This window comes from Cyprinus carpio, chromosome B11 (genome assembly GCF_018340385.1).
Source record: "Cyprinus carpio isolate SPL01 chromosome B11, ASM1834038v1, whole genome shotgun sequence".
Taxonomy (NCBI): domain Eukaryota; kingdom Metazoa; phylum Chordata; class Actinopteri; order Cypriniformes; family Cyprinidae; genus Cyprinus; species Cyprinus carpio.
This window is the reverse complement of record NC_056607.1, coordinates 5,584,697-5,610,110: the sequence shown is the minus strand read 5'-3', so window position 1 is coordinate 5,610,110 and position 25,414 is coordinate 5,584,697. Positions and strand designations below refer to the sequence as shown.

At 35.8% G+C, this 25,414-nt stretch overlaps 1 protein-coding gene across 1 annotated transcript in view; it reads left to right on the top strand.

The window, feature by feature from the left end:
* LOC109086139 (arf-GAP with coiled-coil, ANK repeat and PH domain-containing protein 3-like) overlaps positions 1-25,414 on the top strand; it is a 77,741-nt gene that overhangs the window by 33,605 nt on the left and 18,722 nt on the right. The window contains exons 2-10 of the mRNA XM_042733656.1: positions 5,789-5,846; positions 7,408-7,527; positions 7,612-7,665; positions 15,452-15,510; positions 15,616-15,799; positions 17,137-17,181; positions 17,264-17,359; positions 18,725-18,791; positions 21,667-21,675. Of these exons, the coding sequence (XP_042589590.1) occupies positions 5,789-5,846; positions 7,408-7,527; positions 7,612-7,665; positions 15,452-15,510; positions 15,616-15,799; positions 17,137-17,181; positions 17,264-17,359; positions 18,725-18,791; positions 21,667-21,675 (692 nt within the window). The remainder of the gene's footprint in view (positions 1-5,788; positions 5,847-7,407; positions 7,528-7,611; positions 7,666-15,451; positions 15,511-15,615; positions 15,800-17,136; positions 17,182-17,263; positions 17,360-18,724; positions 18,792-21,666; positions 21,676-25,414) is intronic.

The following is a 25,414-nucleotide window of genomic DNA, read 5'->3' as shown; positions in this document are numbered from 1 at the left end:
GATCATAACAGACTGATTCATTATTCATGATTTGTGTTGTCTTTAAAATGTTGTGCATGTTTTACACCCATCTGCACCCAGCAGTGTTTCCAATGTTATGAGTGCTTGCTTTGTTAAACTGTCGCCTTTAGATCATTGTAGCCTGAAGCTGAAAGATACATATAATGCGGTGGGTTTGGCCACAGTGCTGTTTTAATGAAGAAACTCCAGGCCTCTGAGTCTCACCTCAGGGCTGATCTGAAATGTCAGGCGGAGAGTTATGAGCGCAGACTCATGTGATGCTTACACACATGCACGCACATACACACGCTCGCGTGGGGCTAAGAATAGCTTGCGGATGAATGCATGGATGGATGGATGGGAGGCTGCATGGACGATGAAAGACACCCCCCCCCCCAATATCACACCAGTGTCCGGCCACTCACTCGCGTCAACAGGACACATCCCAGAGAAAAGGGGCGGAGCCAGTCTGTCCAACCAGATAATGGTTAGAACGCAGGGTTAAGTGTCCCGTCTCTTCTGAACAGACACATACATGCAAACATAGCTGGATGTGTGTGACCTTGCAGTCTAGGCATCCACCCAAAAATCCCTCATCTGACCATGAAGTTAGTGCTTTTGTGATCTAGTGGATTTGAAATTAAAAATAGGCCTAGAAATGAAACATTTTGTCTTTGGCAGTGAGGATTCTGGACACACCCGACATCATAAATGTATGACATCTTTTAGAACATTCCCAAGTTATGAAAATGTAAATTATGTCAGTGTCTTTGACAACATTATCACATTTAATAATGCATCAAATGTGACAGATTGGTGAGGTGTTGGATCAGTGCACCAGCAGATGGTCTAAAGCTCTCGAGTTGCTGTAAATGAGAAATATTGTCTCATAAACTGTGATATCATGTCATTGGACTCATGGTATCATGGCAACATACTGCCCCCAAGATCCTGTGCTAAACAAAATTAACTAACTTCTGTATCTGCAGGCAGCACTGAGACACTGTCATATTTTTCTGGAATTCACTGATACTGTTAGTCAAGGTGTGTCCTGAATCTAAAATAATTACTGTACTAATTACTCTCTCTCAGAATTATTGCATTACTTATTTTCTAAATAAATCAATCTTGACCAGTTGAATACAACATGAATACAATAAGACTCTTTTAATTCTTTCAAATAATTAATATAAAATTGCAGACATTATTTGTGAACTGACCAAAGTATTTAAAGCGAGCGTGTTACATTTAAAACATACATATTAATAATATTATTAAAGTTTTAATGTTTCCAAAACAAAGCATTGAATACTTATATTGTGTCTAAAATGAAAGTCACTTAATATTAGATCCTTGTTTATTGAAAAGCAATATCATATTTGTAGTCGTGCTGTTTTGGAGAAAAGGAGTTATATATTGTTATATATAGTTAATATTGATTAACTATATTTGATTATATGAATGTAAAAGACAAAGTCATACAAGGACATTTTTGCCCCATATCTCGAATTTTGGGGGAAATCTATATGAATTTTAATAGACTAAATCAAATGCGCACACATGGTATTCTAGTCTGCATCATGCAGTGTATGTGAGCATTTTCTGGTTGTGTTTTAATTTGGTTTTAGGGATGTATCAGATATTGTCAGATCGCACACCATTGAAACAACAATTATGATATTATTGTATAGAAGATATACACCTTAGTTGTGCCTTTATATCTTTACAATGTACATTTAAGATGGCCTCTTTTATGACTGGTTAACCTCCACTTAGTATAATTTGAACTGTTGTTCATCAGGACTGGTTGCTGCTATTACATATCAGTTGATACATTTTGACAGTCATATTGTAATTTGCTTGTGAATGTGACACGTGACACTGTCTAAATGAGACATTTTGTACCCTTTGTTTCAAATAAATGGTCTGTGTGGAGTGAGCTTTGAAATTATTATACACATGACTCTTTAAAAAGGCAAAGAAAATATGATTTTTCCATGTTATCCTCCCCTTAATACCTGTTAGCGTGTATTTAATTCTATTAGTTGAAGCTGCCGCAGCTGCCAGGGGTGTTTTAGGAGTAAGTACCTAAACACACTGGAAAAGCCCACCTGCTGGGCAACATGAAGGACTAATTCAGATGTTTGTACGTGCTCAGGGTCTTTCTAACAATAGATCATGTGAATGTGGCATCCTTGCCACTCATCACAGTTCATATGGAGCCCAACGCTCATGAGTGTGGTTACTGTTGAGGCTGAACAACGAAGCCTGACCACTCATCCTCAGAACAAAAATAAGGATGTTCTTGCATTACAAATGCACATTGAGAGTTTTGTTTTTAACAGGTTATTGCATAATACTGTAGCATCAGCCTCTGTGATTAGTCCAAGAGATGCTCTCAGTGATGGTCCACACCCATTGTAAGTGCTGTTTTTGACTGCACGACTAGCGTTTGGCTTTGCAGCTCCAAACTCTCCCTCTCCCTTGATAGATTTGTCAGCACTGAGACCCGAACCAGGGCACAGTTTGAATACTGCATCTTGGCTCTCATAATGTCCTCTGGCATTGCTAAGAGCCAATGGGTCAATGACTAATTAGTGTCCAAAATAAAGAAAATGATTTTAAAAAATCTAGTTCTAATCAGGTTCTTAGAGTCTTCTCTTTGTATTCATGGTGGTTTCATATGGTTAAGAAAGAATAAGTTACAGTAAATGACTCTGAAAATGTGATGTGGTATAATCAAAAAGTAAAAAATGTATGCATCTTAGTTATTACTTTCAAAAATGTTTTTAAATATATTTTTCAGGGTATAAATATCCTCATTTATTAATTACTAAATTTGAGAAACTTTGCATTCACTTGCAAAACATTCGCGTTCACTCGTAAAACATTCGCGTTCCCCCAAGAAGCCTTGCAATTGCCTGCAAAACATTTTTGTTTTCTCGCAAGACCATTGCATTTACTCGTAAAACATTCACATTCTACTGAGAAGCTTTGCGCTCACTCGCTCACTCACTCACAAAACATTTTCATTCTCTTGCTAAACCATTGCGTTCCCCAGAGAAACTTTGCATTCACTCTCAAAATGTTTGCATTTATTTGCTAAAATTTGTTTCAATGAGAAGCTTTGCATTTGCTTGCAAAACATTTGTGTTCCCCAGAGAAACTTTGCATTAAGTCGCAAAAAAATTGTCCACAAGTTTTCTTTTGGAAAACTTTTTTGTTCTCTTTAAAATAATGTGTTCCCAAATTTTGCATTCGCTAGTAAAACTTTTGCATTCATCGTAGAAGAGGTGTTATCAAAGTAATTTATGGATTATATATGAATTGCATACAGAAACAGATTGCAGTTGTCAGTCTGTTCCTGAACTAAATTGACCAGTTGCAGTTGACTTTTACTGTTGGCTGTTTTCTCTCCATCTGTTTAGCTGCAGCACTGAAGTGTTTAAAATGACTTAAAGCTGCTCATCAGTCTGTCCCAGAATGCTAGTGTCTGCAGCAGAGATGACAGAGGTGTTTAAATGGGATTGTGTCTATGTGTGTATGTAGGTCTGTGAAGTATGGATTGCTCATGACTCATGACAATATGTCTTGTTAGTATCCACACACAAGCAGAGCCGAAGCCCCCCACTGCGACCTCTGTGCCCCACTTAAGGGGTTGCCATGACAACTGACCTTTCAGCCTGTGGTCCTGTGGTTTTTAAGTGTTTGTTCCTCGTGTGGGTGCGTTTTGGGCTGATGGTTGAGCGGCCCCAGGAGGCCAGCGGTGCATTAGGGACAAACTCTCATGTGGCCAGAGATGGCATAAATGATTAGAGCTTGGCGTCAAGTTTTCCAAGAAACACAATCTGAGAGTATCTTCCAAAGCAGAAGGTTGTCAAATCAACAAGAAGAGGCATATCCAGACAAATGGGTGGCTGATATTACTTGTTTTTTGTTGTTCAGACTTTCATCTATGTAATGAAGCAATAAGCCATGACATGCTGCTCTTTACTGTGATTTAACAGTAGAAAGTGATGGTAAGCGGCATGTAGGCATAAATGTTCAACAAATGTTACTTTATTAATATGTCAAAATTAAATCTTGAAAGCAATGTTTATTACTGCAAATTATACCATAAAAATAATTTTTCCACCATTTTGGCCCCACTGTATTTTTGGAGACTCCAAATCCAATCAATTCTTGATATATTAATATAGTGCATTAATGCCCACCCACTTTTTCAGTAGCCTTTGTTCTGCAATTATTTTTTCCATAAGGACCTTTAAAAAATCCTTAATAAAAGAGTTATAAGCTATGAAACAAACCAGCCAGCTATGAGGTCATAAGATTACAAAATTTAATTTGGCGCAAAAAGCAAAAATCATTAAATCATATAAAAAATAAAAATAAAAAAAAAGGTTATATGCTTGTATAATTAACAGCTTCAATAAGGAAAAGAACTACAATCCCATGAAGCATTGCAAATGACAACTAAAAATGGTGGAGAAATATAAAACAATTGATTTAAAATATTAATGGTGTATAAACTGTATATAAAACAAAAATTTGAATATATGCAGTGCTTCATTGGATGGTTACTGAGGAATTCTGCTCTTAAACATGATTACTTCATAAATAAAAAGCATATACCGTTGATTAACAGCCTCATAGCTCACAGCAGGTATGTTTTCAATTTTTATCCTCCAGAACCAGACTGTTACATTAGAATTGAATAAACCACTTCAAATGTGGCTCAGCAAATCAAAACTGGAGTTGTATTGTTATACAAGTACTTTAAAAGTAAAGCAACATTTACTGAAATTTAAATCTGAGCATCAAAATGTCCACATAGTGTGACTGTTCAAGTGTTTGTTCATACTTCCTCACAGATAAGATACAGATTTGTGATTTTGAGTTTATTTACCAGTGGCAAAATAGTTTTTGACCAAAAATTGAGAGAATTTCATTACAAACAATTACTGTAGTACCAGTACAGCAATGGCAATACTGTGGTACTTTTTGATATTTACCGAATTATAGAAAGATTACTGTGTGATAAACAGTACACTGGATACGTGTGCAAGGCTGAAAGCAGAGCCACACACATGCTTGATGCCTGGACTCCTCTCGGCCCCGCTTGAGTTAGCTAACGTGATAGAGGGAAAACCTCAGTGTTTCTTCAAACATGCACCAACTGTGGTGAGCTGACTAAGAGCAATAGCTTTTAGCTGGAATCTAAACTGGATTAAGAAGGCTTTCAGATAGTGTGAAGATGTAAATTGATACGGTTTTTCTAGTGTCAATCTATATCGGCTACAAATAGGCTCTGGGATCAACTGTAGGTCATTGACATCGGCATTATTACCTAATATCGGATTTAATATTTTTTGTCACCCTTTCTTTTTGATTAGCACAGGTTTTGTATTTCTTTTGGGATCGTAAACCTCAATCTGAGTTTATGCATCTCATTTTTTATTGTATTTAAATATTGCCAAGATTCCTCAATATACAAACTTATCTTGAGTTTGAGCAGTGGTTAAATGCATTTTGTCTAAAAAACATGGTGAAATTCATAACAACTTTTTAGAAAAAAATATGAATGTCTTTTTATGGTCTCATGTGTAAAATGTCAGTGTTACTCCCCCAAAAATCTCATGATATTATTGGTTAATAAATCACAATATCTGTACGAAAAAATAATCACAAAATTTGAATGGTTTTGTTTATCCTTTGATATAACCCATCGGTAATGACTTTGATATATCTATGATCTAATGAATAATGTGTTTTTCTTGTGTCTCTGCAGGGCGAATATCGATGAAGTTGAGACTGATGTTGTGGAAATAGAAGCTAAGCTGGATAAGGTATGAATAAACTCTGTTTGAAATAATTTTGCCTTGTTTAATTGAGACGTTTCAGCTTACTAAGCACTAGTGCATTACTGCCTGGATAAAACAGCATAACAAATGTGCACGAGCTGAATCCCAGCTCGTACGCCACACAGGATTAGGGGAATTCGAGAGAGAAGCACTTTAAGCATTAGGATGCTGAACATTTACATCAGGGAACTGCAGTCTTGCAGGTCTCTGCTGCTTCAGGGTGTTAGCAGAAGCTTCCAAAGCTGCATACAAGCAGGGGCGTTGCACAAGATTCTGGACCCTATGCATAGGCAGTCCTGATGTTTAATCGTTTCATCTGCTGCTAAAATTGTAAATAATAATAAACCAAATTTGGGTTCTCGTGCTGTAGGACTGCATTAAATATTAACATGTTAGTTGACTCTTTTGAAATTTCTCCTCCATTAGCCTCATATGCAAGCTGATTCAAAACAAACGTACATGTTCACTGCCATATGTGCTACGCATGACCATTCTCACATTAGCTCATTGTGTGTTTTGTAATTGTCCATTTATATAATAAGAAAAGAAAGATTTCCGCCTAGCATTAGGATAGCATAGCATTAGCATTTAATGTATAACAACATAAAAAAAACATAAATCAAGTCTAAATCAATTCTCTTTAACACAAATTTACTACAAATAAAGTCAAAAAACATTAACCAAACAAATTAACCATGGTTTCGCTACACTGACCATAGTTTAATCTTGGTATTTGTAGTAAAACTATGTCTAGGCTACACAAATGGTAATCAATATAAAAAAAATTTAGGGCTGCACTGTAATAGTTAAAGGGATATTTCTGTCATTAATCACCCTCATGTCGTTCCAAACCCCGTAAAAACCTTTCGTTCATCTTCGGAACACAAATTAAGATATTTTTGATGAAATCCGAGAGCTTTCTCCATAGACAGCAACATAACTGAAATTTTCAAGGCTCAGAAAGGTAGTAAGGACATCATTAAAATAGTCCATTTGATATCACTGGTCCAACTGTAATTTTATGAAGCTACGAGTATTTTTTTGTGCGCAAAAAAAAAAAAAAAAAAATAGCAACTTTATTCAGCTATTTTTTTCTCTTCTGTGTCAGATTAGGATGCGCTTTCACGAAAGTTAAAATTATAAAATTATATTATCAAATATAATCATATATAATCAAAAATATAATCATGTAATCAAAAATATAACCATATATAATAAAAATATAACCATATATATAATTAAAAATATAATCGTATAATAAAAAAAATCTGAATCTAAATATAATCATGGTTGTTAATTCTTATTACACAAACGATCTAAAGTATCCAGATAAAAATGTATTGCCCATTCTCAATGGGAAAGTGCCCAAGCAACATTGCTCGAAAAGTTGCCCTGTGTATCATCACCTTCAGAAAAGCTTGTTTCCAGGATGAATAACCAGCATGCAAATATTGCAGGTGACTATACTTAGTAAATGGAGAGAAGCAGAAATCGACTCAATCTCTATAAATATAATTGTGTATGTCTGTCTCTCTCTGTCCATCAGCTGGTGAAGCTATGCAGCGGGATGATCGAAGCGGGTCGTGTGTACATCAGTGCCAATAAACTCTTTGTCAACGGCATTCGAGACCTGTCTCACCACTGCAAAAAAGAGGAGATGATCTCAGTAAGTATTCATTTCTGAATGACTCATGTAATAGTCAGACCGTCATGAGCTGTGTTGATTTTTAAAATATTTGTTTAATTTCAGGGATGTCTTGAAAAGTGTGGCGAGAGCCTTCAGGAAATCGTTAACTATCACTTGGTAAGACACATTTCTCTCAGGCTCGCTCTGCATGGCCACATGTCCCTTAACAAAAACCACATGCACACGTTTCAGTCCGAGGTCATAGTGATTCATCATGTTACCGTAACCTGGCGGGGCCTGTAGTTCTCTCATGGGTGTTTTATTATGAAACCATATTATTATGAAAACATGGATCTTTTTACATGGGCTGTTTTTAACATCATATGTGCTTGATTTCTTTTTTTTTTCTAAGAAAAGCCATTTGGAGAGTCATAAAAGGCATCTTAGTGCACAGGCTTGTGTTGAGTTTCATAATGTTTGACCTTTCTGTCACTTTTATTGAAAAGTAAATATAGTTAGGACAGGAAATATTTAGGAACTTAAGGAGGAATGGAATTGGAAATGTTGCAAGCTGGATTCAAACCTGAGCACCACAGATCAATATAAAAGGGTTTGTACATGTGAACCACCCTTAATCATATATTGGTTCATCTGAGACTGAGTTGCGTCATCATGCAGGAGTTTTGGGGTGTTTTCCTGTTCTTGAGGATCATGTAATTGAAAACAGAGACAGAGTGGCACTGTGTCCACAGCTCGACATGTCTCCTGTTACCACAGCCACCTTCACTATTAAAGAAAGAGGAAATACCAGGGCTGCGGTGTAAAGGACGTGTGGCTTTTTAATTGTCAGCCAAAGCCTGCTGATCCCTTCCTGATTGTAGCATCAGCAGCATTTGAACAGAAACCGTTCGACGTTGCCTTTGTTCTCTGAGTTTCTTCGTCATCCTCGTTGCTTTTATGGGTAATTAGACTCAGTTTATTCTTGTGATAAACTGTTTTTGTGAGACATGACTGCGGTGAACACTGAATTCATGCACTTTATCAGAAAAACGTCAAGGTCACACCCTTAAACTTAATTTCTTAAATGTTTTTAAATGGACAAATTTGTAATCTTTTATAGTTAAATATAGTAAACATAATTTCACTACTTTGGTAGTACACTTGTTAATAATAAAAATGTAAAATTAAATAAAACTGTTAAAATCTTGAAAATTAATAATAATAATGCAAAATACATTTTTTTGTTGTTGTTTGTCTGGCATGGTGCTTACTGCTTGACAGCCTTATATATTTATAATATTTATATATAATATAATATTATAGCATAATATATACTATATATCATTAATATTATGAATTAGGTTTTATTTTTATATTTTCAGTTTTAATTCAAATTTTACTTAATTTTAATAATTGTATTGTGTGCTTTTTTATTTTTATTAGTTTAAAATCTAAAAAAAAAAAAAACTATTTGGCTTTCTTTTTTTCATTGTCTTCCAGTTTTCATTTTAGTAATTAAATTTTTAGTACTTACACTTATTTTATTTTGGTTAGTTGCCAAGGAAACTAAATTTTGTTAATTTACATTTTTCATCTAATATTAATATTTTTATATTTCATTTTATATAATATTTCAGCTTTAACAAAGTAATGAAAAAAGATTTGTAATACTTATAATTTGAGTTACGATAACAACAGTGCTTCTTGATTCCGACACACAGCTGTCTGTCTGTGTGAGGAACGACAGATGAAGCCTGTGTGCTGAAAGAACATTACTTTAATTAACTCCTCTTGTTCCTGCTCTCTCCTGTTTTTCTCGGGTCAAAGCTGTTAACCTGCCACTCTATAAATCTGAAGCCTGGCCATTTTACTCTGGATCTAATCTGCCTGCCTCATAAATCCAGGACGCCCTTCGCTGCCAAGTCCCTGGATGCTGTGAATCACTGCCTCTAGAAGGTGGAGGGCAGATATTATTATTATTATTATTTTATTTAAATCAGGATTCATTTACACATTGTGGTAATTTGAACTATCCTGTCGAAGTGACGCCTCACTACCTCCCCACTGAGTGTAATTACTGATATTATCTGTTTGCCGTGAGGAGTGTAAAAGGAGGCCATAGGAATGAGAGAACATTTTTCACCTGTGATTTTAAAGGTGATAACAGGAGTGTTGTCACACCTGCAGAAGCTGTGCTGTTATACCCACAGCCAAACAAGCTCTGCACTGCTTCTCGGTAGATTCATCTAGACATCTTAAATATGCGCACTTTAAACTATGTGCCTCAAGACGCATTGCACCAATTTTGTCGTCAATGACATCCAATGAGTTCTGCTCACCACAGTAGGTTCATGTCCTGAAAATATAGATTTTTATTTTCTCTGACGCGGAGTAAGTTTGAGGATATGCCCTATTTCAGTGTTCAGTGGAATTAGACTCTTGTTAGTGCTGTATTTGATTCACAACATAGGGAATGGAGTGAGACATGGCATGTGTGAGAAACCTGATTTAAAAGTGCTTGTTTTGAAGTCTTAATGTTTTTCTTCTAAGTTGTGATGCTTTTAAATGATATATTTCATCACGAGTCATTTCTCAATATGTGTTCTTTTCTGTTATAGTGGATTTGTGAAACATTATCAGATGTTGGCAAAGTTCAAAGTCTCAGTCTGTTAGTTTTTCCTGGGAAAATTTTTTTATATTGTTAAACTTAAAGGAACAGTTTACCCAAAAATGAAAATGATGTCATTAATTACTTGCAGGTAATTAAGGACACAAGTGTCGTTCCAAACCCATAAGACCTTCGTTCATCTTCAGAACACAAATTAAGACATTTTTGATGAAATCCGAGAGCTTTTTGACCCTCCATAGACAGCAACGCAACTGACACGTTCAAGGCCCAGAAAGATAGTAAGGACATCATTAAAATAGTCCATGTGACATCAGGGGTTCAACCGTAATGTTATGAAGCTACAAGAAAACTTTTTGTGCTTAAAGAAAACAAAAATAATGACTTTATTCAACAATTTCTTCTTTTGTGTCAGTCTTCGACGCACGTTCACAAGAGTACCACAACGCTCGCTAAAGACGTATACAACTTTTACTGCAGTTGTTAGTTGCCTTTGAGGGCATCAACTTTGCTCTTTACTTCCTGATAAAATCTCCAGAACTTGACTATTGCTCCATTATGTAACATGCACATTTCGAGAAGTAAGAATCGGCTAATACTCTTTATCATTTCAAGATTTTCATTTTTGTTTTACCACAACTGAGGGTCTGAAAGCCAGTTTGCTTTGTTTCCACTTGAAAGCAGCACAGAACCCTTTGACCAGAGTTATTGATCTTGTTCTCTTCCTGCGATGTTTCAGCATGCTTTCTGCAACACATTTTTTGAATTAAACTAATTTAAGTATACAGTTCATGAACTGCCCAGCCGTTTGGAGGCCGGGCTCTGTAAAGTGTTCTCGAATGGAACAGTTTTTTTTTTTTTTTTTTTTTTATATGCAGGAAGTCAAAAGCTGAGCAGGCAGTTCAGAGTCACATGCAGACCATTCCAACACCTTGCAGCCAAGTGCTGAACATGCTGTCTGCCTCCAAAGTGTGTCACTTCCATTACCGCTCCAAAGAAAAGGAGGTTACCATCTGATATTCCCCGTGCCAGTTTGGAACATTTGGATGGGACTGTCAGACATTCTCTTCAACCTGTATTGTATTTAGTGCTTCTTCAATGATGGACTTTTAGAAAATTTAAGTTTTAAAAACACTCTTTTACTAGTATATTTAAAGTGTTACTCCACCGCAAAATGAAAATTTTGTCATTAATCACTTACCCCCATGTCGTTCCAAACCCGTAAAAGCTTTGTTCATCTTCGGAACACAATTTAAGATATTTTGGATGAAAACCGGGAGGCTTGAAGACTGTCCCATAGACTGCCAAATAAATAACAGTGTCAAGGTCCAGGAAAGTATGAAAAGCATTGTCAGAATAGTCTGCCATCAGTGATTCAACCGTAACATTATGAAGTGACGACAAGTACTTTTTATACACGAAGAAAACAAAAATAATGACTTTATTCAACAATTCCTCTCCTCTGTGTCTCTCCAAATCAGCATAGCGCCATTTTGGCAATTCGGAGCAGTACACAGGCGGCTTATGCTCTTCTGTGTCAGCCGCGTTGTGCCAATGCACTGTTTTCATTCAAACCAAAGCGTAAATATACAAAAAAAAATGTATTCTTGTGGTGCGGCTGATACAGAAGAGTGTACGCCGCCTGCATACTGCTCAGATTTGCCAAAATGGCGCTACGCAAATTTCATTTTGCGATGGAGTATCCCTTTAATTTGACTACTAAAAATTTCCGAAAATGGCATAATGATATATGGTCAAACCAAAATGTATTCAGACACCTTCAACATTTCTCACATTATCACAGTTTATTTGCTATAGTTTCGAAAATGGTAGTAAAATATGACCAACACAGAGTTAAATTCTGTCAGAACAAATTCTTGATGGAAAGGTATGTAATGGATTACAATCAACCAAAATTATGCAGCTGTTACATTTAAACACAATTAGATAATACCAATTAAGGTCAACCAATTACCAAGCAATGCTTAATTTTGTTCAGTCTGTGGTGTAAAAAGGTTGCATTAGCAATTAAAGAAAAACACTTAGTCAGGTCAAAGTTTTTGGTCCCAAATTTCTATCAATTTTACTGGTTGTCCACCGTATGAAGAATTTGAGGGTATAATATGTCACATTTCACTTTATTTTGCTATCCTCACTTACATAAATGAGTAAAAAGATAAGATTTCTGGTGTGTGAATAATTTTTGGTTTGACTGTATATAACGAACAAAAGCTTATTAAAATGTATTTGTTGTGTTCATTTAATAAACATCAACCCCTGAGACATAAAAGTGCCTGAAGTTGAAGAAGTTCCCATTTAATGCTTTCATTCTTTCCTCCGTTCTCTCATCCTCTTTTGGTCCACTGCTGAAGGGCTTGCAGAGCCTCCTCTCTTCTCCATCTCAGTGACTGTGAAGCTTCACTGACTCTTAGCTCTCTGGCGTTACATAAAAGGCCTGTGCTTTCTGAGGGACACTATACGTTGGGCTACAGGGCACGATTAAACCTCCTCTCACACACTCGGCTCATTCAGATCTTCCTCAGTCTCTCTCTGAGTCACGTACAGTCAGTCTTTCTTAGACTGTCACCTGAGGTCACGCCATCAGTGATGCTCATGCTACAGAAGATCTGGGGTAAAACAAGGCTAGAGGATGAAATGCAGAGTTCTCACAGTAGGGTACTGAACAGTGTTCAACATAGTTATCGCACTCTGAACTCTTTAATTAGACTTTAATATGAAGAAAATGCTATAGTTGTTTAGTCAGTGCTACAGTGTTGTGCAGTGCTGCTGTGTTTACAGCAGTAAGTAAGGAAATCCTGTATCACTGCTGTTCCATAAGCGCCACCTGCTGGCAGAGAGTGAGTTTGCGTTTTAATGCAGCACACCTGCTGTTTTTGTTTCATTCAGATGTTGTGTGTAGCATCATTACACAAAGCTAAAATCAGACCACTATGTTTTTGCTTAAAATTTCGAAATAATACAATCTCAAAAACTGCTCATGCTGCATCTATGCAGCATCTTTGTTTGGATTGTGATTAAAATGCAGTGGTTGCCTCTCATTCTAAATAGAAAGAGCACAGGCAAAGCCTCAGTTTGAGATTTCAGAGAGATTTCTTTAATTTGTTGTATTTATTTGATACTTGATACCGTGGCTCCACCTCATGATCACGACTGTGCAGGCTCCGCCTCCTAATGACATCATTACTATGGTGGAAGAAAGTGGAGATCGTCCATCTTTTTTTTTTTTTTTTTACACTCTATAGTGTTGAGTTGTTACTGTTGGGTCAGTGTTGCCACCTTATAGACAAACTAATTAGTGTGAGCTGAGCGTAAATCTGTAGAGAGAAAAATCTGGTTTATACTAAGCTGAAATTTAGTGTAAATGTAATCTTTAGGTATAAGGGTTCAGGGAATGTTCATATCTCTAAGTCTGAGCAGCAGTAACAATGATGCTTGACTTAGCAAACATCACTGATGAGAGAATTGGGACATTTGAGGAGGTTGGATGGAAAACGCTGATTCTAGTCTAGTCCTTTGCAAAATGCAAAGGCTGGGAATTGATGAAACAAAAAGCAAAATGCAAATGTCTAAGCTTTTCTGCTTCTGCTTTTCCCTGTACTCCCTCTCTCTTGCTCCCTCACATGCCAGCTTTACCCTCAAGACATGTTGCCCTCCTGTTCCATGTGATGTGCTCTGTCACATGTGCTCTCGTTGCAGCTTATCGCTGCCATAAAGCTGCTGTGTTTGTGACCAGAATTGAGATGATTGCAGCGTAAAGCTTTCCCTCTAGTCTCGTTCTGCTGACATCATGTATGATCACAGTGACGGACTCTCTTCATCTTGCGACCTTACTTGCAAGACCCCCAGGGCTTGACTCCATTAGCATGTGCAGATTGTATTCTCATGCATGACACTGTGTTTGACTTTCGTGTCCTGGAAGATGGTGGACAACCACTGTCTCCCAGCACCCATCCTGTACAATGCATCTGCGACCTATTTAACCCTTGACTTGCAGTAGCCCACCATGACCGACTGTGAGAGGATGAGAGATGGGTGTGGGGATCTGGTGCAGTCTTTTGGGTTTACAGGAACAGACCTGCATCTGCTCTGCCATCTGCTGGTGATTTCAGAGAAGTGCACCCTTAGTATTCAACTAGCCTACAGCCAGAATGATTCAAAGCCTTTGGCTGACTATTGCTTGCTACCAACTAAAAACTGGTTTCAGGCACAGAAATGATGGCATAATTTTAGATTTTGGTCCTAACTGAGTATAATTTTTTACACTAGTTTACATTTTTTTATTTTATTTCACATTTAGGTCTAATTGTTTGTTTTCAATACGTATATGTGAAGGATTGCTCTAGCAGTCTCTGTAGTGCGCTGGACTGTAATTGAGTAATGACACTAATAAATAACTATTGATTTTGCTCACCAAGTCCCCATTATTTGACCAAAATATGAATATTGTGAAATATTAAAATGTTTGAATATCTTATAATATACTTTGAAATGTAATCAATTCCTGTGATCAAAGCTGAATTTTCAGCATCATTACTCCAGTCTACAGTGTCACATGATCCTTCAGAAATCATTGTGCTGAAACATTTACTATTATCAATGTTCAAAACAGTTAAATTTCAGGATTCTTTGAATAGAATGTTCGAAAGAACAGCTTCATCATGTCATTGCTGAATAAAAGTATTTATTTCTTACAAAAAAAAAAACATTACATTGTTATGCCAGTAGGTGGCGACAAGTGAGTGTCGTTTAGTATTATAAGTTTAAGAGTCATTGAATTGTTCACAAAACTAACCTGTGAACTAGATTAAATCACATGCTGAATTGAACAACTGAATGATTGTCCATTTTGTTGACCAATGAAGTGTCGAAATGAACAAGAAGAATCTGTCCGCTTAAAGGATTCATTCACAAAGACACACCAGTACATCAGGGGTTCTTAATCCTGGTCCTCGTATTTTGCATGTCTCTCGTTTAACACACCTGATTCAAATCACCAGCTCATTAAAAGAGAGCTCCATGAATGAACTGTGTTTTGACTGACATGGTCCCTACTCAGTGTTCACTGCGATGTCCACTTCGCAGGGCACTTACGGTTGAATGGAACAAACCTCTGAAACAACAAGAGAAACAAAAATTGTGCAGAACATGAGGACCAGGATTAAGAACCGCTGCACTACATCATACCTACTCAATTAGAAAACATCTGTGACAAGTCCCGCCTCTTTCCACTCCCCCCAATTTATACAAAATACCATTCCATTCAATATTGTTCTGTTCGACAAAGTTACATTTGCTTTCCTTTTGTGTCTCTCACAGATCCTGTTCGACCAGGCCCAGAGATCTGTGAAGCAACAGCTGCATAACTTTGTGAAGGAGTGAGTCCTTTATTCTTTCTCCTGACCTTGTTTCTGTTTTTAAGCCTTTTCCTGCCCTCTGTCATCTGTTCCCTGCAGCATGTCTCTATATGTGTCAATACGCAGGGATGTTCGGAAGTTTAAAGAGACGAAGAAGCAGTTTGATAAGGTGCGGGAGGATATGGAGATCGCCCAGGTGAAGAACGCACAGGCACCACGCAACAAACCGCACGAGGTGGAGGAGGCCACCAGCACCCTCATCACCACCCGGAAGTGCTTCCGGCACCTCGCCCTGGACTACGTGTTACAGGTATTTCAAAATAAAAGTGATAGTTCACCCAAAAATGAAAATTCTGTCATCATTTACTCCTCCCTTTAGCTGTTCTTGTTTGGGACATAAATAAGATATTTTGAAGAAAGTTGGTAAACAAATAGTTGATGGCCCCCATTGGCTTCCATAGAATGAGACAAATACTGTGGAAGTCAATGGGGACCATCAACAATTATTTTTTGTGTTCAGCAGAAGAAGAAAAAAAAATGGAACAGCTTGAGAGAGTGAGTGTATGATGACAGAATTTTCATTTTTGGATGAATTATGATGTCAATAAAATTACGTAAAATATAAATTTGGAAAACCTCCAAAACAATGAAAACAAGGAATTTTTAAGAGGGAGAGTTTAAAAATCTGAATATTGTTATCACCCTCACATCATTCGCAATTTTTTTTTTTTAAAGTCAGTGGGGTCCAATGTTGTTTTGGACCCCACCGACTTTCAATGTTAGACAAAAAAAAAAAAAAGCACTCTAAAAAATAAGTTGCTGTCTTAAATTTGTTCACTGTACAGTTTGTCAGTCATTTAAACTTAAATTACATTAAACTGACTTAAAAAAATAAATAAATCTTGTACAACTTACAATTTAAAGCTCAAAATTGCTTAACTTATTTTGATAAGTTTAAGTAAAATAAAAACACTTTGCCATAACATATTGGTCATATTTTTTACAGTGTGGGACATTTTTCAAAAAAGAGTATTTCAACTCAGAAAAATATATATTTACACTGCAGTTCTTTAATTTTGTTTGTTAAATTTAGGCCACAAACATTTAATTTTCCTTCTCCATAAAAGCTGTTTAGGTAAAATACCAAATGCAAAATGATGGGCTTTTCATTTACTATAGAGAAATGGCGAGTAGCCATTATGTTGTGTCATAAGTTTAATTTAAATTTATATCTGAGACCATTTCTGTTCCGTGAGGCTGTTAAATATATTTAATATGTTAATGCATCGGGACAAAAATAGGCTGTAGTGTCTCTAATGGCCACTGTGTGGAGCAGGGTCATGTGTGATCACTGACATATGAAACTAGACACATGAATAGCTTGTTTTCCCAATCTAAAGTCTAAAAAGACTACAACTTATTGTGGGATAAAAGTGACAAGAATGAATTGAGGGCCACTGCCAGGGGCCCTAAAAGTCTCAGGATCCATGATTCTGCCCTGCCAAAAATGGTTAGTTTGTATCATAAATAACAGCTTTGTGGTGAAATGGCTTAGTGGGTTGGTAACCAAAGGTTGTAGGTTTGAATCCCTTTTGTTCAAAGCACATACTAATAATGCCTGTGCTCTTCTCTTGATATCTTTCTCAGATCAATGTTCTTCAGGCCAAAAAGAAATTTGAAATTTTGGATTCGGTAAGTGGGTTCAAATGCCATTATAAACCAGCAGTCTCCTCCTCCGTAGTTTTCAGTGTTAACTCTTTGCTCTCCTCCACAGATGCTGTCCTTCATGCAGGCTCAGTACAGTCTCTTCCAGCAGGGCTTCAACCTCTTGGACGAGATCGACCCCTACATGAAGAAGCTGGCTGCTGAGGTGAGATAGAGCTACACATCTGCTCCTCCAGGATCAGCAGCTCATTAGGGCCCTCTGTTCACCTGCTCTCCCCGACACCTGCGCCTAATGCTGGACATGTGGTGGCCAGCCCCAGGCTCCAAATTAACACAGGCCTAATGAGTGAAAATGAGGGATAATGTCTATCCTTGAGGATGACAGGCTTAGAGAGAAGCTGAAAATATAATTCACCCTAATTAATAAAGTCTTATTGTGCACGATTCATCACTGCATGTTATTCTAAAGTTTATTTTCATAATATTTTATTATGTTACTATTAGTTACTTTAGTAACTGGCTGAGCAAATTTTGCTGATGTTAAGGCATTGTAATAATATAATATAATATAATATAATATAATATAATATAATATAATATAACACATATAATATATTATAATATAACAATTTAATATAACGATATTACAATATATATAATATAATATAATATAATATAAAATAATATAATATAATATAATATAAATGGATTATAATTGTGTGTGTTTTTGCCATGTCACATTATCAAGGTTAAATGTGTTGCTAATGTAATTTCATGTTACCTTTAATAAAGAAAGACCAATATTTTTATCAGTTTCCAAACACTTTTAACCGATAAGTCTCTAAAGTGCAGCAGTCAACAGTGGTATTCACAAGTAAAGTAAAAGATGAATGTATTTTTGATTGTTATTGTTATTATTAAAAACTGAAGTAACAACAATAATAGTAAATAATATAATAATAAATATAATTTATAAAATTAAATTAAAATTAAAAATTTTATTATAATATTATTAATAATTATAATACATTTATTTGTATAATTAAATTAATATAAACATAATTTATAATAGTAATAATAAGTATAAGTCAAATTAAAGTAAAAGTATATAAGAATAAATATTTAGTCTTTTTTTAAAAATAATAATTTCCTTTTTTTTAAAGAAGCATTACCTCCTTACTGTTTCAAAAACAAAATTGAATAGAAATTTAGTTCTGCATTTTAGTTTATACAAAAATATATAATTTTTATTATTATCATAAAATACCTATATACACACACAGAGAATAAAACGAGTCCTTTTGTGAATAAAAATCTACTGGTTATAAATATGATGAAAAATAATCTATATAAAATGAAAAATGTGGTAATGAAAAAAAAAAAAAATCACTCAGAAACTGCTATTATATTTCAAAAATAGCAAGTAAAACATTGAATTAAACAAACTCAAAATAGAAAGATTGAAATAGTATTTTCTTGTAAAACGTATTCCAATAACCGTTTTTTATTTACGACTTCAAAAAAGAAAAACGTTTTTCAGTCTAACACTGCCCTTTGTCTTTTATTTCAGTTGGATCAGCTGGTCATAGACTCAGCGATGGAGAAGAGAGAGATGGAGCACAAACATGCCACCATACATCACCTACATATAACACCTCCTGCCTTCTTTACCATATACAACATCACTTAACATCTTTTCTTTCAACACTCCCCCTCTGGCCTTTTGTCTTTCTTGTCTGCCGGATACCTTCCCGCTCTCTTCCGTTAAATCTTCATTTTGTCTCTTCCTCCTCCTCTTTTAACTGCCTCTCTCCACCTAAGGGGTCATGTGACACAGTTTTCACTCATAATATATGAAACCCACGTCCCATACAATCTTCCCACCTCAGATCCTCAGTAGAATCTGATCAGACAGATGTAGGTGTGGCTACTGAATTATTAACCCTAAAATAAAAACTGGTAGAAAGGGGTTTCTGCTGAGAATCAGGTGTGAGGTGAAGTGATTTCCTCTTCCTGTCATGATATTGTCCGATCACTCAACCCCTTTGCTGTCATGTTTGTGACAGTTATAATGCTCGTATAAGAAACACTCTCCCTTCGTGTGCTTCAGCTACATATGTTCACCTCCGTTTGTGTCATTTGTTTGTTCAAAGTGCTTCATCACCATATCAATAAAGCATGATGTCCTGTCCCGTCCAGATCTCCCCGGGAATTTGGCCCTCAAGACACACACACACGCTCTCTAACATCCATCTGCTAACACATTGCAAGCCAGCAGGGCATCGCAGCCAACAGATCCGGGCCAGAAACACTCTGACTTTTCGCTCTGACCCTCAATCTTTGTCTCGGCTCATCTTTGTTCAGATTCCAGTAGTATTGATGGGCCGTTTCTGGATAAAAGCACAGCAGATTTAAAGTGCCCCTATTATGGGTAATGAAAGGTTTAAATTTTGGTTTAAGGAGTTCCCAACAACAGGTTGACAAGCATGCAAGGTCAAAAAATACTTTCATTGTCTTATAATATGCATTTATTTACACCTTACTTGCTCAACGACTCCCAAGCGATTCGCTCAATTATTCATTTTTCCAAACCCCTCCTTTGCGTGACGCTAATTTGCGGTGATTGGTCGATTGGTCTCATTTTTATTTCATCATGCCTGTAATGCCTGATAAAGCAGCGTTTGTAAACGCAGTGCTGCTTTGTGTACAGCCAAAAAATGGAAACCCAAAATTCAAATCTCAAAAAGCTCAACATAAAACTAAAGAATGAATTTGCATTTTCATTGTGTTTCATTCAACACAAAAAGACCAACAAGTGGGCGGGCAATATGCTAATGTTTCATGATGACATCAACATGAAACGGCTTGGGATTCGTTTTAAAAACGACTCGTTTCAATGATTCAGAGTCGACTCTTTCTTTTGAGAGACAATAACTTTATACACGGTGCACTTTCAGATTTAAAACTTTGCAGGATGTTTTCATTCACTTACACACTGCATGAAAGGTAATTTTCAAAAATCCATAATAGGGTTACTTTCAAATTGAATCTGATTTGGATGTGAAGGCAGAAACTAGTTCTAAAATCGATTCATAACTTTGTGACATCGCAGGGACTGTTTGCATTGATTATTGAGATCTGGATGTAGAAATGATCATAACTAATGTTCCAGTTAGCCAGATGATGGATGTGTGTTGTTGTTTATGAATAAATGCATGCAGTATGTTGATAAAAAAAAAAGAAAAACGAATAATTTGAATTTTCTCTCTCTTTTTCCTCGCTGTGTGATTGTGCCGCTCATATCCAGACTTTGATGCAGGTGAGTCCGTTTTCTCTTTATTCACAGGCTGAATTCTTGTTTTGGCTCTATAGGCGAACTAATGAATGCTAACAATGATCGTTTTGCTCTTGGTTTGGTTTAAAAAAAATGTTGGGTAAATGTATAAAATTTAACAATAGACATATGTAATGAAAAAAGCAAGTCATGTGTCACTCAAATTTAAATGAATCTTAAGTAAACCTTTTAAAACAGTAATAATTTAAAAACACAGTTAAATGTAATCTTAATTTGCATTTTAAAAAACTAGATTTCTTTTTTTCTGTACTGTATATAATTATGCACTAATTTCATAAAAATTGCTTTTTTTAGTGCTGTCAAACGATTAATCGCATCGAAAATACGTTTTTGTTTACATAATTTATATGAGTGTGTACTGTGTATATTTATTATGTGTATATATAAATACAAACACATGCATGTATATATTTAATACAAATATGTTGTTTATATAATAAATATATTTATATATAATATAAATTATGAGAATATAAATATATAAATGTAAATATTTTCAAACTATATACTGTATGTGTTTGTATTTATACATACATAATAATTACACACAGTACACACACACATATTATGTAAACAAAAACTTATTTTGGATGCGATTAATCATGATTTATTGTTTGACAGCACTACTTTTTTGCATACAATCTAAATTCACTTTATTGTAGTTTTTAGTGTTAAATGTTAAATGATTTTCGGTTAGAAATACTATACTTTTTATTTAAATTACATTAAATAAAGATTAATAATAAAGTTTCATATTTCTGCATTTTGTAGATGCTTTTATCCATCTGTGTGTTTAGGTAATATATTTTTCCTTGCTAGCATCAGGCTCTACAGCTACAACAGGAACACATTTTCCTTCCTGGGTTCCAGTTGTCTATCAACAAATGCGTTTTTATGAGGCGGTTCAGTCAGCCCTCGGGTTAGATTGATTGGTGATCTATAAAGAATTGCTTTATAGCCATCACATGCCATGTTAAGTGTAATCAGTGTGTGTGTGTGTGTAAGAAGGAGAGACGAGGACATCACAAAATCACATGGACAGAACTGTGTTTATCACATTCACTGCCTGCAGTGACAATAAAACAAGAACGTTTCCCTGGAAAAGACATTTTCAGAGCAGCCGGTGTCTGTTTGATGTATGTTTTAGATGTTTATACAGCAGCGTTGTGGATTAACTTTAGTTTATATGCAATTTTTTGAGAACATGAAAAATGTCTAGGGGTTTTGAGGCTTTCAGAGCCACGTAAGGCCGAACCTGCCTCCTCGCCCGCTGGCTTTTGTGTCACTGGGACACTGGGGAATTTAATCTCAGAGCAGCTTTAAGAAGCTTATGCAGCTCTGATGAAAGCCAAAAAGTGTTTTTTGCATGTGGAGCCAAAGATCGACATTTCAAATTCATGTTTATACACTTAAAGTCTTAGCAAACTCATTATTTCATTCTGAGTAAAAAAGCGAGTTTGCAAAAAATTTTACTATCACAGAATGAAAAACAAAAGTGTTTTTCCAGCATGTTTTGACACACGTGTTCACCTCACATGCCCACATCTCTCTCTCTCTCTCTGTCGTTAATTCTCCCATGCTTTCGCTCTCTTAGAGTCTAGATCACTGGTCTCAAACTCGATTCCTGGAGGGCCACAGCTCTGCAGAGTTTAGCTCCAACCAGCTCCAAATCACACCTGTTTGGAAGTTTCTAGAAATCCCAAAGACCTTGATTAGCTGGATCAAGTGTGTTTGATTAGAGTTGGAGCTAAACTGTGCAGAGCTGTGGCCCTCCAGGAACTGAGTTTGAGACCAGTGCATATTGCAAACAAATCAATGCACGCACGTTCACTCTTCATGTGTTTGCTGTTCTCACGAGAACTGTCATGCTGATTCCAGATGTGTGCTGTTAGTAGTAGTAGTTGTGCATGTTCATGTTTATAGACAGAATTCAGTCCTGAAAGTGTGTGTGAGATATTAGAGACATTTTACAAAGGAATTTTTTAGACAATTCAAAAACTCATAGATCAAAACAAAATTTGTGGGAAGCCTCTGTTGATACCCGGGTCAAACTATTCTTGACAGAAAAGCTTTAATCTTTAAAATAGTTTGAATCAAAGTCTTTGGTAGAAACGGAGGGCTCCAGGTGGGTCTGTGAAGACACTCTAGAGTCAGCCGAGGTCTGGAAGCCCTGGCCAGCACAGTTAAACGTAGCAGATGGCAGAGACCCGATGCTTAGGGAGGGCAAGAGGTGGCGCGCCAAAAACACTGACAAATTAGTGCCACCAACTGTCCCGAACAGGCGGAGCATGATTCAAGAGCGCTGCACACGTGTGAGAGTGATTGTCCGCAGGCCAAGAGGGTTATTTAGAACATGACTTGCAGATGAATCGAACTTCCTGTTTCTGTAACACCAACAGGATTTTAGAGGGCAACATAAACATTTACATGACAAAATCTGGAAGGAGCGTCAGCAGAGCATTTTAATGTGCTGCCCTGTTTTTGTCCAAATCTCTGTTCTTAATGTGACAAAAAGGAAAGTTCTGTCATCATGTTGTTTCATATTCATATGATTTTCTTTCTCACATGCAACATAAAAGATGGGTCACACTTTATTTTAAGGTCCAATTCTCGCTATTATAACCATTAACTACGACTTTTGCCTGAATAAACTCCTAATTTGCTGCTTATTAATAGGTAGTTGTTAGGTTTAGGTATTGGGTAGGATTAGGAATGTAGATTACAGCAGAATATGTGCTTTGGAAGTACTAATAAACAGACAATATGTTAATAATGGGCATGCAAATAAGCAACTTTAATAGTGAGAATGGGTCCCTATAACCTGCTAAAGTGTTACAAAAATATGTCCAAGGTCCGTGTATCTTTTGGTCATTTGATTTTTTGTTTAATATTGAAATCAAAAAAAAAAAAAACAAATAATTAATCGTCAGTTAGAATTTTACAAAACACTAAAAAAACAAGAATTCGGCTTAATTTTTTGTTTTTCTTTCAGGGGTAGAAAAATGAATAAACAGCTTGAATATTCGATTTCTACACGTGGGTGGGAATTAAACGCCCCTTTCTGCTGATTGGTCAGACAAAAAAAAAAAAAAAAAGATCAAACTGTCATCAGTTCTTCTGCAGTTCCTCGCTGCAGAATACTAGTCCTCTGCTGCTGCTGGGGGGGATTTCATAGCCTACCATATTTTCCAAACTGTAAAGTCACTTTTTATCATGATATATACTGTGATTTATTCTAAAATGACTTAAATAATGCATTTAACGTCAAATAACCTTAATTTAGACTTTTAAAAATAGGCGCATCAAGCAGCCTACTAGCTGTGTATTGGTTCATGTTTTGCGCTAAAGCAGTGCATTCTGTTGTTTTCTTTATTTTTCAACGGGACGACATTTTGTAGTCATTTTGAATGTACACACAAATAAAATATGCATTTAACCAAATGACTATAAATGACAACTTATTAAATTATTTCCCCTCTTGAGGAACAAATCCGGGTGAACATCAACTAATTCTCAATATGAATTAAATAAACTGTTTAGATTGCTGCATATTTCCTGTGCACTTCAATACTGGTCTGTGGCTGAGAGTAGGTCGCGCTTTTTCTGTTTTATTTAACTAGGGTGGAACTAGTCAGATGTTTGTTCTAAAGGCTTATTAGGTCTACCTTCTTTTTTCCCGAAACAAACACACAAAAATGTCCCTGCTCGCACTTACCCATTCAATGGCAGAGAACGGTGACTTTCACTTTTCATTCTTTAAGCGGATGCAAATCTGTCATAAAATAATATGCATCTCGTGGCGTATGCTTTATATTCCAAACGTTCTGAAGGTATACAGTAAGGTTTGGTGAGAAACAAACCAAATTGCAATTAATTACATTTATGTAAATCTTGTGTTACATTCCTGTGTGCGAGTGCACAAGTGTCAGACGAAATCAGACTACAGTTACTTTTTTATAGATTACATATTATTCACACAATAGAAATAAATGACTCATCGTTTATTGATTCTCTGTAATTCCTCTTTTGTTTTTTTTGTTTTTTTTAATGTTCCTTTCTTAAATAGTCTACCGCTTATATACACTCAGAAAGTCTTCCAGTTTGTGGACATTCACACAGTTATCAGTCATTAATCCGGTGGCTATGACCAATGGGTTTACAAAAATAATTTCAGGTTTAAGAAGTGTTTCAACATTGCATCAACTACTGATGAACGCATTATTTTTTTTATTTAATGATCACTCAGTAGGTTAACCATGTATTATTATGTATTATTGAAAGGGCTTTTGTCTTTCAAACTCATTAAAATGCACAAATTCTCATTATTTCTTATTTGCAGACATTCTCAAACTCTTTGTCCTCTGACCTCTTTCACCTAACATATTTACTTTAAAGGGGTGGTCAATCAGCAATTCTGTAAAAGACAAATATCTCCCTTGCGTTAAACTTTGAGCATCTAACTTTGCAGATGTTTTTTATGCTCAAACAGCAACATTACACCCTAAGTTAAAAAAGTGAAATCCATAATCAGTGATCCTTTAAGTAACCTCTGACATAGATGAATGGTCAATATGGCACAAACAAATGAAGGTAACATAAAATATTTCATCTTTTTTAGGTAAGTGTATGATTTATTTTAATTTTACATTTTTATGATTTAATTACTTTTCAGCCTTTCATTAAACTCTACCCCCAACGACCAACGTTCCTTTACGAACCCCAATTTGGGGAACCCTGACGTAATATAATGTTTAATGCCACTTCATGTTGTTAATACAATGAAAGGAATATATTTTCTCACTAATTGTATTTTTACATCATTATGTTACAAGATTATCCTGTTTAAATCAGTGTGATAAACGAGTTAGGTTCAAAAGTAATCAAAAAGTAAATCTGACTATATAC